Genomic DNA, 13993 nt, shown 5'->3' with positions numbered 1-13993 from the left:
TGAACCAAGGGGAGAGGGGGTTTCATCAAGGAGAAACAAACAGAACTTTCACACCGTAGCCTGGCCAGTTATGAAACTGGTTTTCAAAGCTTCTCTGATGCGCACCGCGCCCTCCTATGCTCTTCTAACCGCCCTGGTGTCTGGCTGTGTGTAACCAGCAGCCAGGCGATTTGCCTCAACCTTCCACCCCGCCATAAAAGTCTCCCCCTTACTCTCACAGATATTGTGGAGCGCACAGCAAGCAGCAATAACAATGGGAATATTGGTTTCGCTGAAGTCTAAGCGAGTCAGTAAACTGCACCAGCGCGCTTTTACACGTCCAAATGCACATTCTACCACCATTCTGCACTTTCTCAGCCTGTAGTTGAACAGCTCCTGACTACTGTCCAGGCTGCCTGTGTATGGCTTCATGAGCCATGGCAAGGGGTAGGCTGGGTCCCCAAGGATAACTATAGGCATTTCAACATCCCCAATGGTTATTTTCTGGTCTGGGAAGAAAGTCCTTTCCTGCAGCTTTTGAAACAGACCAGAGTTCGTGAAGATGCGAGCATCATGTACCTTTCCCCGCCATCCCACGTTGATGTTGGTGAAACGTCCCTTGTGATCCACCAGTGCTTGCAGCACTATTGAAAAGTACCCCTTGCGGTTTATGTACTCTCCGGCTTGGTGTTCCGGTGCCAAGATAGAGATATGCATTCCGTCTATGGCCCCACCACAGTTAGGGAATCCCATTGCAGCAAAGCCATCCACTATGACCTGCACATTTCCCAGGGTCACTACCCTTGATAGCAGCAGCTCAGTGATTGTGTTGGCTACTTGCATCACAGCAGCCCCCACAGTAGATTTGCCCACTCCAAATTGATTCCCGACTGACTGGTTGCTGTCTGGCGTTGCAAGCTTCCAGAGGGCTATCACCACTCACTTCTCAACTGTGAGGGCTGCTCTCATCTTGGTATTCTGGTGCTTCAGGGCAGGGGAAAGCAAGTCACAAAGTTCCATGAAAGTGCCCTTATGCATGTGAAAGTTTTGCAGCCACTGGGAATCATCCCAGACCTGCAACACTATGCGGTCCCACCAGTCTGTGCTTGTTTCCCGGGCCCAGAATCGGGGTTCCACGGCATGAACTGCCCCATTAGCACCACGATGCCCACATTGCCAGGGCCCGTGCTTTGAGAGAAGTCTGTGTCCATGTCCTCATCACTCTCGTCACCGCACTGATGTCACCTACTTGCCCGGTTTCGCTTTGGTAGGTTCTGGTGCTGCATATACTGCTGGATAATGCGAGTGGTGTTTAATGTGCTCCTAATTGCCAAAGTGATTTGAGCAGGCTCCATGCTTGCCATGGTGCGGCATCTGCACGGAAAAAAGGAGCGGAATGATTGTCTGCCGTTGCTCTGACGGAGGGAGGGGCGACTGATGACATGACTTACAGGGTTGTCTTACAGGGAATTAAAATCAACAAAGGGGGTGGCTTTACATCAAGGAGAAACAAAAACAACTGTCACACAGAATGGTCCCCTCAAAGATTGAACTCAAAATCCTGGGTTTAGCAGGCCAGTGCTCAACCCACTGAGCTATCCCTCCCCTTGGTAGTCCAGGTAGGACTGAGTCTCCATTAAACTTTTCAAGGTGCCCCTGACAGACCTCACCGAAACGATTGTTGGCCGTTGATTTCACGGAGGGAGGGAAGGGGGAGCAAATGAATACAAAACAGATCTGGTCTATTTCTTGTTTTGATCCACTCCATCTATCTTTTACATCTTTGGCTGGCAGCAGACGGTGCAGTAGGACTGCTAGCCACCCTCATCTCCTGGCTGCTCACCAGAAGATGGTGCAATACGATGGCCGGCAGGACTAAAGAGAATGACTTGGTCGAGTCACTCCTATTTCAGTTCCTGTACCCATGTCTGCCCAGGCACTCCTGACCGACCTTATCGAGGCAGCCAAAAGCACCTAGGACATGATGACGATGATTATCAGGCCTATTGCACCGTTTGCTGCCACAAGGCAATGAGCTGCTGCTGTGTAGCAATGCAGTCCCACGTCTGCCAGCACCCAGGAGACGTACGGTGACAGTGAGCTGAGCGGGCTCCATGCTTGCCGTGGTATGGCATCTGCACAGGTAACCCAGGAATAAAGACACAAAATGATTGTCTGTCGTTGCTTTCACAGAGGGAGGGCCTGACGACATGTACCCAGAACCACCCGTGACAATGTTTTTGCCCCATTAGGCATTGGGCTCTCAACCCAGAATTCCAATGGGCGGCGGAGACTGCGGGAACTGTGGGATAGCTACCCACAGTGCAACACTCCAGAAGTCAATGCTAGCCTCGGTACTGTGGAAGCACTCCGCCGAGCTAATGCACTTAGAGCATTTTGTGTGGTGACGCGCACAATCGACTATATAAAAACGATTTCTAAAAAAACGACTTCTATAAATTCGACCTAATTTCGTAGTGTAGACATAGCCTTAGTGAGGAAGATGCAATCCTGTTTGTCAAGGAAGAAGGCAGAACTGAAGGAAGACAGGATAGAGTTATCTGTGAGGGGTCTGATTTTCTGCAGAGGTACCACGCTGGGAACAGGGGGATGTGGATGTTGGATGGGCGCCAAGGTTAAGAGTTAGTGGATGGACTATGGGAGAGAGGGGCAGAGCAGTCATGGGTGGAGAGAAGGCATCAACAACAGTCAATACAGATGGGGGAAACATGGGAAGGAGAAAGGATCTGCAGAGAACATGGACGGTTATGACTGGAGGTTACAGCAGGGGCAGGCAACCTATGGCACGTGTGCCGAAGGCAGCACGCAAGCTGATTGTCAGGGGCACTCACAGTGCCCGGGTCCTGGCCACCGGTCCGGGGCGCTCTGCATTTTAATTTAATTTTAAATGAAGCTTCTTAAACATTTTAAAAACCTTATTTACTTTACAGACAACAGTAGTTCAGTTATAATTATAGACTTATAGAAAGAGACCTTCTAAAAACGTTAAAATGTATCACTGGCACGCGAAACCTTCAATTAGAGTGAATGAATGAAGACTCGGCACACCGCTGCTGAAAGGTTGCCGACCCCTGGGTTACAGAATAGGAAGCTAAGAATTATCTGACTGAATCAGACCAGAGCTGCTTCTCATCCAGCCTCCTATCACTGACATGAGCTGGTTCAGATGCTACTGTGAAAAACTCTGCTTCAGCAAGAGAAACGGAAGGTAGAAGGGATAGAAATAGGATCATTACATGAAGACTGCTAGGTACTTTAGCCAGGAGAAGTGGTTAGGATTTCTACTGATGGGCCTGACACATGGGGAGATTGAGCTGAAGCCATACAGCGGTTTGCCCCAAGATCATATGAGATTAAAACAGAAAGAGGGCTGTACCTGAGCCAAAACCACAAAACCTGCCAGAGGGTCCAGTGATTCCCTGACATAATGCCTTGCCAGGAGAAGACTATGCCTGTGAATCTACCTGCTTACAGACTGTTGGCTTGCTTGTGACCTAACTTGCCCTCCTAGAAATGGAACAGCTTACTGAGAACTCCAGTCCAGGGCTGCAAACCTCCCAGCACAGAGCCATTGAGCTCACTAGGTAATGACATGTCAGACACACCAATGCCACCGCAAGAGCAATTCAGTCTCAAGGTCCTTCAGCTATCTGGCCTGTTCGACTCTCAGAAAAACACAGAGTGGCCGAACAATTTCAAAAATGCAAAGACAGTGAAACCGGTCGATTTTCTGTAGGGTTAGTTGTGTTGAGGTAAGTGATCAAACAGAAAAGTTTAAAATGAATTGTTTTGTGAAAGGAGACGTGTATGTGGAGCAGCATCTATTGTTATGTAAGTGTGTGGGTTTGCCTGATGAATTCAAGGTTACCCTTCACACCCCAATGCAAGCTCATGAAAAGAGAGCTGCCTGGTGTGTGCTTGTTAGCTGGATGTAAAGTTTAAATAAAGAACACAAGACAAGCTCTCCTTGTGTTAATGTGGAGAAAAACATCTGCTTTATGGCTTGAAGCAGAAGGGTTCGTATTCCTTCCAGAACGCTTGGGATTTTTAAAATCTTTGTTACTGTAATTCTGGATGATCTCATTAACTATAGAAATGTCCAATTTGCTTCTGAATCCTACTAAACCATTGGCCTTGATATCTTGTGCCTAAGTTCCACAAGCCACTTGTTTGCTCTTTTGACTGCTGCTGCATGCTGCGCAGAGGTTTCCACTGAATTGTCTACAGTGATGCACTTGGACATCACTGTGGGGGAGGGGGATAAGGTGGGATTTAACACAGAAGGCAGAACATTACAGGGTGCTGCTAGGCATTACTGTAATAATAAGAAGAAGAATTGATATGGAGTGATGTTCATTGGAGAGGATGGAACATCATGAGGTATAGCGAGAGGGCAAATTTCACAGGGAGCTCGTGTAGGGAGATGGCAGTGCACCATGAAATGCTATATGGGAGTATAAATGGCAGTATTGCTAACCTCAAACCTTAAAAATTATGAGTTGGGCCTCCCAAAATCAAGAGATTTTGGGGGGAAAAAGTTATTTGAATTTTCCTTCCAGTTCTGAACACTTAGAGGGCATTTGGGTCAAATTCTCAAGTTTTTCTCTGCAGCTATGAAAGCTAGAGACTTACTTTTTGTTTTGAATGAAAGCTGAGATGATTACATAATCACCTGACTCCAGGTGCTAGTGACTTAATAAAATCACAAAACTGACAACAATGAAATGGTCCCTTTTTAATGAAGAGTAAATTGTTAAATGGCAACCAGAAATCTCTCTTCAATCTCTGGGTAATGTAAGAAAATTATAAGAGTGCAAGCAGAGGGATCAGAGTAGCAGCTGTGTTAGTCTGTATCCGCAAAAAGAAAAGGAGTACTTGTGGCACCTTACAGACTAACAAATTTATTTGAGCATAAGCTTGAGCTGTAGCTCACAAAAGCTTATGCTCAAATAAATTTGTTAGTCTCTAAGGTGCCACAAGTACTCCTTTTCTTCAAGTAGAGGGATAAACCCCAAGGTTAAGCCTTTACAGAGTTCTTCTTCAATCAAAACTCCCATGAATTCAAGGAAGGTCTACATTCAAAATGCTGCAGATCGGAAGGCTTCTCCCATCAGAGTAGGGACTCCACCCCAGAGAGGCAGTAGCTAGTTAGCAGGAGAAGCCCTCCCATCAACATAGTGCTGTTTATACCATGGGCTAGGTCAGTATAACTGCATCACTCGGGGGGGGGGGGGGGTGGATTTTTTACACTCCTGAGCAACATAGTTATACGAACCTACTTTCCTAGGGTAGACCTAGCCTAAGTGAGTGCTTCGGGCATTGTTACAGAGCCTGGGTCTTATAAGAAGTTGCTGAAGTTGCTCAGTGAAGAAAAGGAGATGATCTAGCAGTATCTTAGTGACATGCTACCTATTATCAGGTATTTATGGTGTACATCTTAGCAGCCATATAGCATCATTGTAATACTGTGTTGTAGCTGTGTCAGTCCCAGGAATTAAAGAGACAAGGTGGGTGATGTAAATATCTTTTATTGGACCAAGTTCTCTTGGTGAGAGACACAAGTTTTCTATCCCACCAACAGAAGTTGGTCCATTAAAAATTATCCTACTCACCTTGTCTCTCTAATACAGTATCATTGTCACTTTGCTTAGTTGATAAATCAGAAATGAAATGGCTTTTCAGTTCATTCTAATTGGTTACGGCAAATGACGTTCCTTCAGCCTATTACCTAGGAGAGCTTTATGCTGAATATAGAAGAGCCCACATCCAGCTCCTGTTACAGTCAAAGGAAAGATTCTCGATGAGAGATGGGTCAAGGCCTAAAGCAATTTGCTGAAAAAATGCATGTTGCTATAATTTACCTGATTTCTGTCAAATTCATTCATGGCATCTTTAACTCCCTGGAGGTAGTTAACACCCATAATCCAAGTAAAGCGCGGTATGAATCCAGTGTAGCCTTTGGGTGAAGATAAGAGAGCATATTTATTGCTTGAGAACACATCAGTACACAGTGTATGGGGCTCAGCAATATACAAGCAGGTGCATTTGGAGAATTAGATACATATATTAAAAGTCCTATTTTAGGCAAATTCAGATTTTTTAAAACTTCTCTAGATTAAATTTTAAAATTAGATATTTCACACCCAGTGGTCATTTTGAAACATGGCTTTTTTCACTATCCCAGGGAAAATCCTGTGAGCTAGATGGCCCTCTTTGTCTATATATGACCTCCATATAATGGGAACAGAAATACTGTTTCCTCATAACCAATAGCCCTGCGAATGGTATGTCATAGTGGAATACGTAGCCAAGTATAAGAAACACGAAGTCCATCTTTCATTTCTCATGTTCCTTTTCCCTTCCAGCAACTTCTCACTGAGGATCAGAGAAGAAAGCAGCTAGAAAGGTGAAAAAGAAGCAAAACAAGGAAAGAATTTAAAAAAAAAGAAAAAAAGAGAGGATCCAGAATCTCCTTATCCCACAGACAGAGGCTTCCTTTGGAGGCAAGGTAATTCTGCTTCCTAAACCTTCAGCTATTGGAGCCAGGGATGTACCTCATCCACTCAAGACCTCTAAGACTGTACTTTCTTTTCTCCCCCCCAACCAGAAGGGATTAAGAGGGATAACTTTCTGGTGCAGTAGCCCCACGTGGCCTTGTAAAGTAGGCACCAACCCTCTGGCTCAGACTTTCCAAGTGCCATGCATCATCATAGGTCTGTAACATCTCAGGGAGGGAGCAGAGAAGGAAATAACCTTTTTGTGTGCACTTTGCAACCCTTTTTATGAAGAAAGGCCTCATACCCCTGCCTGAGGGGAAGCAACTATCATTCACATGTTTCATGGATTAGGCAACAGAGTCACTCCAGTCACAGCTGAAAATAGAACCCCCGTCAGATAGACCTAAGCCTCATCCTTGTTGCCATGCTGTCTCTCAGAAGGAACGTGCCAAACTGTATGCTTGTCTATGCTGTGTCTAACTGCATGACCAGTCTCTTCCTAGACCCAGGAACAAAACCCAGGAATCATGATGTGCAACATTGTACTGCTGTCTTATGAATCACTGTAGATCCCCTTGGCTAAGCATGTGTTATGCCTCCCTTTGTGGCCTGGTCCACATTGAGGATAGCAAGGTAGCACTGATGCTGTTTACTCCTATAGCTGAAGTGACAATGCTCTATGATGGTTTAATCCCTGCTAATGTTGGTGGAATGTATATAGATATGAGCCCATCTTAGATTATCCTGAGGACTTGGAATGATTGTACTTCATTAAGTGGTTTTATTTCCCAGAACACTATATTTAGAATTGAATTTGTTTGTGTTAATATTTGATTTATTGTTCCATTTGATGTAGGTAATCTGAAGAATAGAAACTCTCACTTTAAGAACATGAACATTACAGAATATGCTTGAAAGAGATTTTGCCTGTAGGGTCACTGAGGGGTAGACCTCATAAAACTTGATTTAATAAACTAAAATTTCCGGAAAGCAAGCATTGTTCTCAAGCTGTAACATTAGCACTTATTAGAGGCCTGGATTCATCAGGGCACCGCTACTCATAGACTCTAAGGCCAGAGGGACCATCGTGATTGTCTAGTCTGACCTCCTGCACGTTGCAGGCCACAGAACCTCGCCCACCAACTCCTATAATAGACCATAATCTGGGGCTGATTTACTGGAGTCCTCAAATCACGATGTAAAGACTTCAAATTACAGAGAATCCACCGTTTTCACTAGTTTAAATCTACAAGTGCCCCATGCCGCAAAGAAAGGCAAAAAACCCCCACAGTCTCCGCCAGTCTGACCCAGAGGGAAATTTCTTCCTGACCCTAAATATGGTGGTCAGTTAGACTGAGCAGGTGGGCAAGATCCAGCAGCCACACACTTAGGAAAAAGAACAGGAGGACTTGTGGCACCTTAGCGACTAACCAATTTATTTGAGCATGAGCTTTCGTGAGTTACAGCTCACTTCATCGGATGCATCTGATGAAGTGAACTCTGGCTCACGAAAGCTTTTGCTCAAATATATTTGTTAGTCTCTAAGGTGCCACAAGTCCTCCTTTTCTTTTGGTGAATACAGACTAACACGGCTGCTACTCTGACACTTAGGAAAGAATTCTTTGTAATAACTCAGAGCCCTCCCCATCTAGTGTCCCATCACCAGCTTTTAGAGATATTTGCTACTAGCAGTCGCAGATCAGCCACCTGCCATTGTAGGCAGTCTCATCATACCATACTGTCAACAAAGTGACAGTATTCTTGTCAGCAAGTTAAAGAAGTATGGGCTGGATGGATGCACTACAAGGTGGGTAGAAAGTTGGCTAGATTGTCGGGCTCAACGGGTAGTGATCAATGGCTCCATGTCTAGTTGGCAGCCGGTATCTAGCGGAGTGCCCCAAGGGTCGGTCATGGGGCCGGTTTTGTTCAATATCTTCATTAATGATCTGGAGGATGGTGTGGATTGCACCCTCAGCAAGTTTGCAGATGACACTAAACTGGGAGGAGTGGTAGATACGCTGGAGGGTAGGGATAGGGTACAGAGGGACCTAGACAAATTGGAGGATTGGGCCAAAAGAAATCTGATGAGGTTCAACAAGGACAAGTGTAGAGTCCTGCACTTAGGACGGAAGAATCCCATGCACCGCTACAGACTAGGGACCAAATGACTAGGCAGCAGTTCTGCAGAGAAGGACCTAGGGATGACAGTGGAGGAGAAGCTGGATATGAGTCAACAGTGTGCCCTTGTTACCAAGAAGGCCAATGGCATTTTGGGGTGTATAAGTAGGGGCATTGCCAGCAGATCGAGGGACGTGACGTTCCCCTCTATTCGACATTGGTGAGGCCTCATCTGGAGTACTGTGTCCAGTTTTGGGCCCCACACTACAAGAAGGATGTGGAAAAATTGGAAAAGGTCCAGCGGAGGGCAACAAATATGATTAGGGGTCTGGAACACATTACTTATGAGGAGAAGCTGAGGGAACTGGGATTATTTAGTCTACGGAAGAGAAGAATGAGGGGGGATTTGATAGCTGCTTTTAACTATCTGAAAGGTGGATCCAAAGAGGATGGATCTAGACTATTCTCAGTGATAGCAGATGACAGGACAAGGAGTAATGGTCTCAAGTTGCAGTGGGGGAGATTTAGGTTGGATATTAGGAAAAACTTTTTCACTAGGAGGGTGGTGAAACACTGGAATGCGTTACCCAGGGAGGTGGTGGAATCCCCTTCCTTAGAAGTTTTTAAGGTCAGGCTTGACAAAGCCCTGGCTGGGATGATTTAGTTGGGGATTGGTCCTGCTTTGAGCAGGGGTTTGGACTAGATGACCTCCAGAGGTCCCTTCCAACTCTGATATTCTATGATTCTATGATCCCCTCCGTAAACATGTCAAGCTCAGTCTTGAAGCCAGTTAGGTTTTTTGCCCCCATTACTCCCCTTGAGAAGTTGTTCACTGCTTGGATGGTTAGAAACCTTTATCTAATTTCAAGCCTGAACTTATTGATGGCCAGTTTATATCCATTTGTTCTTGTGTCAGCATTGGTCCTTAACTTAAATAATTCTTCCCCCTCCCTGATATTTATCCTGATGTATATATAGAGAGCAATCATATCTCCCCTCAGCCTTCTTTTGGTTAGAAGTCGCCTCTCAAAAGGTAGATGTAATGGGGCGGTCACCCCACTCTGGCTCAGAAAGGGTTAAAAGCCAGCCCTTGGAGAGGGCTGGGGCTGAGAGCCAATCAGGAAAAGGCTGGGAGGCAGCCAATCAGGGCCAGGCTGGACTCTATAAAAGGGCTGCAGGGCCAGAAGGCAGTCAGTCTCTCTCCAGCCTTGGAGAGAGATGGACCTGGCTGCCTGAAAGAGCAAAGGGTACCTTGGACAGTGCAGTGCTGGGGAAGGGCAGGAGGAGCTGGGGGAGCTCCAGCCTGGTAAGCCCCCAGGCAGAAGGCCTGGCTGTCAGGGCCGGAAGAGGTATTAGGGCTGTGGGGAGACAGCCAGGGAAGGAAGAGTCAACAAGTCCAATCCCCTAGCTGATGATGAGTGGCCACGTCAGTTTGCCCTTGGGGAAGGGGCTAGATGAAGACTGGCAGTGGGTCACTGAGGTGAGGTGGGCTTAGGAGATTAGGGTTCCCCGGGAAAGGGAGGACCCCGAGTGTGGGGGTACTGCTGGGGGGCAGTACCCAGGAAAAGGGGCACCGTGGAGGGAGGGACACAGGGCCTGAAGTACAGTGGTGGAGACTAACTAGGAAGTAGGTACCGGTAGGGAGACACTGGCCAGCAGGAGGTGCTCTGGGGCTGGGATGAGCTAATTCCTGAGGTAACCAGCAGGAGGTGCCAGGGTAGTGAGTGCATGCCATGTTACAGTAGGTTTTCCATTCCTTGGATCATCCTAGTAGCCCTTCTCTGCACCTGCTCCAGTTTGAATTCATATTTATTAAACATGGGAGACCAGAATTGCACACACTATTCCAGATGAGGTCTCACCAGTGCCTTTTATAATGGCAATAACCATTTCCCTATCTTTACTGGAAATATCTTGCCTGATGCATTAACGTTTTTCACAGCCACATCACATTGGTAGCTCATATTCATCTGTGATCAACCAGTACAACCTGGTTTTTCTTCTTTTCTGTTGCTTCCAACTGATAAGCCCCCATCTTATAGCAAAATTTCTTGGTGTTAGTCCCTAAGTGCATGACCTTGCACTATTAAATTTCATCCCATTTCTATTTCTCCAGTTTTCAAGGTCATCCAGATCTTCTTGTATGATATTCCGGTCCTCCCCCATATTGGCAATACCTCCCAACTTTGGGTCATCCACTTATTTTATTAGCATAGTCCTACTCTTTGTGCCAAGATCATTAATAAAAATGTTAAATAAGATTGGTCCCAACGCTGATCTCTGAGGCACTCCACTAGAAACCTTCCTCCAGACTGACTGGAGCCCTCCCCACATCCTGGCATGCTCGGCCCCTGTCCCCGGCATCCAAGCCTGGGCAGGGAGCGGGCCGCCGCTGCCTCCGAGCCAGGCTCTCGGGCAGAACAAGCTCCGTCCCACTCTCTGCCTGGCTGCCAGGACAGTGGCCAAACGTGCAGAGGGGGAGACGCAGAGAGAAAAGGACAGAGAGCGCCCCCTCCCAGGTAACGTGGGTCAGGGATAGCGCTGTGGCCCCAGGCTGGGTGCATGGTGGGGGATCACTGGGCAGGGGAGACACATGGGGTGGTCACATGCCCCCCAGTATAAGGAGGCACCAGTCATATATGCTGGAGATAGACAAGGATGGGCAGGCTGTGGCCACCAGAGAGAATAGAACCAGGAAGAATTCCACACAGCTCCAAGTTTCAAAACAATACCAGGTCTTCAACTGGGAAACTGGAAGACAATTTTAAAGATCCAGCAGGTCCAAGGGAATTGAGAGATGCACGGGACACACCTGTGGATGGTAGCTTGGCCCAACCTGTAAGAAAATCAAGGTTGTCCACAGAGTTCTCCAACCACCCAAGGAAGACAGATGATCCTTCTTGGGGTTTCAATACTCAGAAGAATCAAAAGAATATTCTACAAGGGACAGGTGGACAACAGGACAATGTGCTGCATTCCCAGGGCTAGGCACGAGATATCACACTAAGATTTGATAGGCTTTTGAAGTCGATGGGAAAAGATCCAGTGGTGATGGTTCAAAGTAGCACTAATGACACTATATCACAGCATATCTCACAGACAGTAGATGATATCAGGAAATTTTGAAGAGTGGATGTCTAAGCCATCTTCTCTTTAGATCCTTTCTGTCCCATGAGTAAAAGACAGAATGCAGAAGATTCTGAAAGTGAACTACTGGTAAGTGGTGTAGGGTGGATCATTTTGGTTTTGTGGAAAATTGGCCCATATTCTATGAAGAGAAGGGGCTATATAGCTGGATGGTTTCCACCTCAGTAGAAGGGTAACCCATTGCCTCAGAGATAGGCTGGCTAGAGTAGTCAGGTGTGTGTTACATTAATAACAAAAGGGAAATGTAAAAAGAGGGAAGATATAAGCATTCAGCAGCACAAAATCAAGACATTGAGAACAAAATTAATCAAGGAACCAAAGGATATGAAGAGAAGAAATTTGTAATGGCCTATAGACCAATGCTAGGAGCCTGGGTAACAAACAAGAGCCACTGGAATTCCTAATTTATAAGCATAAATTTGATCTACTTAGTATTACTAAACCCTGGTGGGATGATTCACGTTACTGGAATGTTAAAATCAATGGTTATAACCTATTTTAGAAAGATCAAGTGGGCAAAAGGGGAGGGAGAGTGGCACTCTTCAAAAGTGACATTACCTGTTTCTGAGTCATGAATAACTTGGAAGAAAATGATCTTGACTATTTATGGATCGTATCCTAACAGATAAAGCACAAGATGGGTATTAGCTGGTGTCTGCTACAGACCACCTAATCACACTAGGGAACAGGATGACTGGCTCCTTATACACCTGTTTATAATGTGCAAGGAAAAAAGTTAAAAACAATTAGAAGCCAAATCAGCTGAGAGGAAGAATTTAATCCGAAAAATGTGAATGATAATTAGGAATTGTTTAAGAAGACTTTGCTAGATGCCCAAAAAACCACTATCCCACAATTGAGGAAAAAGGTTGTGCTGGTTAAAAAACTGCTGGTTTAGAGAGGATGAGAAGGCAGCTATAAAAATATATATAGCAAGTGGAAGAAAGAGGAATTTGATGGTAATAAATATAAATCAGAAGCCACGAATTGTAGAAAATTGATAAAGGAAACAAAGGGACACGAGAAGAAATCTATGGCCAACAGTGTTAAAGAAATTAAGGAGTTTTTAAAAGTATATTAGGAACAAAAAGAATCCTGAAAATGATATTGGTCCACTACTAGTTGGAAATGGTAGAATTATAAATAATAATGCAGAAAGGGCAGACGTGTTCAATAAATATTTCTGTTCTATATTTGAGAAAAAATAGCGCAGGATGTAACCATATCATATGATAACATTGTTTCCATTCAACTAGTATCCGAGGAGGATGTTAAACAGAAGCTACTAAAGTTAGACATTTTAAAAACAGCAGGTCTGGATAACGTACATCCAAGAGAGTAAAAAAAAGCTGGCTCAGGAGCTTGTTGGTCTGTTAATGTTGATTTTCAAGACGCATGAGATGACACAGGTAATTGTAGGTCTGCTGGTCTGACGTTGATCCCAGGCAAGATAGTGGAGTGGATGATATAGGACTTGGTCAATAAAAAGAGTTAAAGGCGGGTAATATAATAAAAGCGACTCATCACGGGTTTATGAAGATAGATCCTGTCAGACTAACTCAATATCTTTTTTTGATGAGATGACAAGTTTGGCTGATAAAGGTAATAGTGTTGATGTAACATACTTAGACTTCTGTAAGTCATTTGACTTGATACAGCATGACATTTTGATTACAAAATTAGAATATAAAATTAACATGGCACACATTAAATAGATTAAAAACTGGCTAACTGATAGATCTAAAAATGTAATTGTAAATGAGGAATCATCATCAGAAAGGTGTGTTTTTAATGGGGTCCTGAAGGGATCAGATTTTGGCCCTATGCTATTTTACATTGTTATCAATGACCTAGAAGAAACCATAAATTCCTCACTGATAAAGTTTGCAGATGACACAAAAATTGGGTGACTGGTAAATAATGAAGAGGACAGGTCACTGATTCAGTGTGATCTGGATAGCTAGGTGATCTGGGTGCAAGCCAACAATGTGTGTTTTGTTTTAATATGGCTAAACGTAAGGTCATACATCTAGGAACAAAGAAATTAGGGATGGGGAACCCTGTCCTGGAAATCAGTGACTTTGAAAAAGATTTGGGGATGGGGGTGGATAAACAACTGAACATGAGCTTCTAAGGTAACATTGTGGCCAAAAGGGCTAATGAAATACTTGGATGCATAAACAGGGGAATCTCAAGTAGGAGAAGAGATATTATTTTACATCTGTATTTGG

At 44.9% G+C, this 13993-nt stretch overlaps 1 protein-coding gene across 1 annotated transcript in view; it reads right to left on the bottom strand.

The window, feature by feature from the left end:
* Positions 1 to 13993, bottom strand: part of FAM166A (family with sequence similarity 166 member A) — a 58522-nt gene that overhangs the window by 22971 nt on the left and 21558 nt on the right. Inside the window, exon 6 of the mRNA XM_043530334.1 lies at positions 5862 to 5956. Within this exon, the coding sequence (XP_043386269.1) occupies positions 5862 to 5956 (95 nt within the window). The remainder of the gene's footprint in view (positions 1 to 5861; positions 5957 to 13993) is intronic.

The sequence above is a fragment of the Chelonia mydas genome, chromosome 16 (assembly GCF_015237465.2).
Source record: "Chelonia mydas isolate rCheMyd1 chromosome 16, rCheMyd1.pri.v2, whole genome shotgun sequence".
Lineage (NCBI taxonomy): Eukaryota > Metazoa > Chordata > Testudines > Cheloniidae > Chelonia > Chelonia mydas.
The sequence above is the reverse complement of the archived record's forward strand: the minus strand, read 5'-3'. Positions and strand labels throughout refer to the sequence as shown.